The sequence below is a fragment of the Sapajus apella genome, unplaced genomic scaffold (assembly GCF_009761245.1).
Source record: "Sapajus apella isolate SASKATOON/1434 unplaced genomic scaffold, GSC_monkey_1.0 scaffold218, whole genome shotgun sequence".
Classification (NCBI taxonomy): domain Eukaryota; kingdom Metazoa; phylum Chordata; class Mammalia; order Primates; family Cebidae; genus Sapajus; species Sapajus apella.
In genome coordinates, this window is record NW_022437158.1 from 690430 (window position 1) to 693888 (window position 3459).

Here is a 3459-nt window from a genome sequence, read left to right on the forward strand (position 1 = left end):
CGCAGGCCCCTGCCCCGCAGGTCCCGCCTCCCGCGGGGACCCCCACCTGAAGCTGTGCAGGCCGCTGGCAGCCGCCTGGCCGAGGCCGTGGCCCGCGAAGGCGCCCAGGGACGCAGGCACGTGTGTCGGGAGCGGGCCGCGGGGCTGCGGGGGCGCGGGCAGCGGCTGCGGGGTGTGGCGGGGCGGGGCGGGGGGCTCCTTCTTCACCAGGGGGCTGGCGCGGGCGCCGGGAGGGGGCCCTGCACAGGGCGCGGCAGGGGGCGCGGGGCTGGCCGCGGGCAGGAAGCACTCGGCGCTGAGCTCGCGGCTGCGCTCCAGGCCCGACACCTTGGGCACCGCCCCGGCCTTGGCCTCCGACTTCTGAAGCGCTGGGGCTGCGGAGAAAGGGCGGCGGCGTTCAGGTCCGCAGGGCCTCGTCCCTGCCCCTCCTGCGGTCCAAAGAGCTCCGGAAGGTGCCCAGGCAATGTCCGGGTTCCTGCTGTGCCCCCACTTACGATGCGGAGCGGAGGCAGGCACGGAGGCCACACAGCCAGCGGAACCTCACTCGAGGCTCCGGGCCCGCTCAGCAGAGGGAGCTGGCTTGGGAGTCTGGGGAACCGGCAGCCCACCTGCCCGAAGGCACGTCACTTGCAGGGACCGGGACAGGCCCTGCAGGAATCAATCCCAGGGTGGGCGCTATGACCTCACTTTACAGACAAAACTAAGGTGCATCAAGGACTTGGCATGAGAGAGGAGAGATTTGAACGCACGAACCAGGGCCTGTGTGCCTTCACCTCACGTTCATGGCCCCTGGATGTGCCCCTGCCCAGGGTGTGTCCGCCCCACCCAGCAGCAGTGCTCACAGCTGGTGCCCACCTTTTCTTAACGGAACCCCCTGGTGTAAGGCTTGACCACTTCCTAGACACCTGGGCAGGGGCGGGGTGGGAGGCTGCCCCCGCGGTGACTGCCCGTCACCCACAGCCCTCACACTGCTCCCTGGCCACCCTTCTGCCTATCTAGGTATGCCCCCCCACAGGTCCCGTGGGCCCTTCTGATCCCCTGGAGCCTGGCTCCCCCGATGCACGCCCCCAACTCTCCTTTTGAGGCTCCTGCAGGCAGGTCTCAGATCAAGTCCCCAGGAGCAAAGAGCAGGCAGTGTCCACACCAAGGGGCCCCTGTTGCCTGAGGGGGGGGCGGGAACTGCCATGGCTAGGGGTCCCAGTTTTGCAGGAGGAGCAAAACCAGGTTCCAAGCACCACACCTCCCGTTCATGTCCCCGGCAGACCCTGCTACCTTCCTGGGGCCTCAGGATGGCGGAGCCGAGGCCACAGGGACAGCTGCTGCCATGCCTGCCCATGTGACCATAGGGCCTGGTCTGCTGGGGCCTCAGGGAGCTCCTCCCAGGCAAAAACGGGCAGCAGGAAGCAGCCCCAGCTTCACTCTTCGTCTGGGGCCAGACCTTCCACAGCAGCCACCACCCAGCGACGGCAGAGGGGCTACACGGAGGACACAGAAGACAGGGAGCAACGGGCACTGTCTCCCCAGCTTTCCCAGCGCCCCAGCTTAGCCCACCGGGACCTCCCTCTCCCACATCTCCAGGCCAGTCCTGTGCAGTCACAGCAGTGCTCAGGATGCAAGGAGGCTCAGGCCACGCAGACCTGGACCAGACCCCATGTGCGGGGCCTCCTGTGCCTTCTAGCGCCTGCAGCCCTCACCGGGACAGCGTCTGTGCAGATGCAACAGCAGTGAGCCGAGTATTCAACAGCCCCGAGACACCAGCTGCCGCTCCTGCTGGGGCCCGTCGCACACACGCCCCGTCCGACACCACCCCTGCTGTACCTGCTTTGCTGCGATGCTCTGATGTGAGCAGGCTTCCATCTTGAAGGTAAAGGCCGTGCCTGCTACAGGGCAGCAGGGCCCATCCCTGCCAGTGCCCACCTACGTGCCAGCAAGGCCTGTCCTGTTCAACCACATTTGGTGGAAGCCGCCCCAGCAAAAGGGCAGTGCCAGCTGGAAACCCAGGGAGGCAGGGAGCTGGGGCCCCATGGCTCCTGGCTTGGGAATGCTGGGATCCCAGAGCCAGGAGGCCCCAAGAATGCACTGGGCTCCCTATCTGGAGAGGACTGCTGGCCTGTGGACACCCCTCCCCACAGCTCAGACATGGGTCATGAAGGCCTGGCCGGGAAAGGCCAAGGAAGTGTCTGAGTCCTGTTTCTCTTCAACTCAGAAGCCACAGTGGCGGGCGGTCCTTCAGTGCCAGCTGCTCCCCTGAGGGTTGGACCCCACAAGCCTGGGGAGGGGCCTGAGAACATGCATTCCTAATGGTTCCACTTTGGGAACCACTGCTGTGAGGCGGACCAAGGCCATGCCTATGGCTCAGCAGCGTCCTCTCGTCTCCCCTGCTCCTGGAAATCACAGCACCCTAGTCCCACCCAGCTCTGCACCAGACTTCAGAGGTACGTCCTGCCACCAAGACCCGGGCACACCACGTCCCTTGAGAGTCCCGGGAACTGAGCTGAGGAGACGCACTTACCTCTATCGGTTTCTGGGGCAAAGAGCTTCTCGGAGCCCACCGATGCCTGGAGAGAGAGAAGTGCGTCAGGGTGGTCCTCGTCCTCATGGCCCCTGCACCCGATGCCTATGCACAAGTCTGGGCGTTTCCAGCAAGGCCAGGCGGGATGTGTCCTTCTGGACGCCCCCGTGTATGAGGCGAACACGCTTGGTCCTGAGCTCCATGCATGTCTGCACGTGTGCTCACGCTGGCGGCACAGAGCCCGTCTGCTGAAAGCAGCAGGCTTCATAGAGGGGTCTGAGTGAAGATGGGGTTTGGGGATATCGGGAACCAAGGCTGCTGCTGGCATGGCCTGGGGGAGCATTGGCATTTGGCACATCTGCACTCCTCCAGGCAGAACCAGAACCAGGAGCTGTGGCCCCTGTTGGGCCCCACCCATCAAGCCAGAGGCAGATGACGGAGAGCCCCAGGACACACCACCTGCTTCCAACCAGGGCCCAGCAGAGGCGCCCTGGCAAGGGTATCCTGGGAGAACCAGGATACCAACTGGGCTGGAGATGTGGCTCCACAAGGCCGCAGGACACCTCGCTACGCGCCTGGGGCCGGCCGAGCTCCCAGTGCCCGTGGGACATCGCGCTATGTGCCTGGTGCCCAGTTCCACAGGATGCTGCATTATGTGCCTGGGGCCAGCCAAGCTCTAGGCCTGGTGCCCAGTGCTGCTGAGGCAGCGGAGGGTCCCGGCAGTGTGGGGCGCCCTCGGAGGGGCTGAGTGTCCGGGCAGTGTGGGGCACCCTCAGAAGGGGCAGTGTCCGGGCGCTGTGGGGCGCCCTCAGAAGGGCAGAGCGTCCAGGCGGTGTGGGGCGCCCTCGGAGGGGCTGAGTGTCCGGGCGGTGTGGGGCGCCCTCGGAAGGGGCAGTGTCCGGGCGGTGTGGGGCGCCCTCAGAGGGGCAGAGCGTCCGGGCGGTGTG

At 66.2% G+C, this 3459-nt stretch overlaps 1 protein-coding gene across 1 annotated transcript in view; it reads right to left on the bottom strand.

Annotated features, from left to right (window-relative positions):
* FBRSL1 (fibrosin like 1) overlaps positions 1-3459 on the bottom strand; it is an 86024-nt gene that overhangs the window by 15811 nt on the left and 66754 nt on the right. Inside the window, exons 6-7 of the mRNA XM_032270896.1 lie at positions 2513-2558; positions 47-374 (exon numbers count right to left, since the gene is read on the bottom strand). Of these exons, the coding sequence (XP_032126787.1) occupies positions 47-374; positions 2513-2558 (374 nt within the window). The remainder of the gene's footprint in view (positions 1-46; positions 375-2512; positions 2559-3459) is intronic.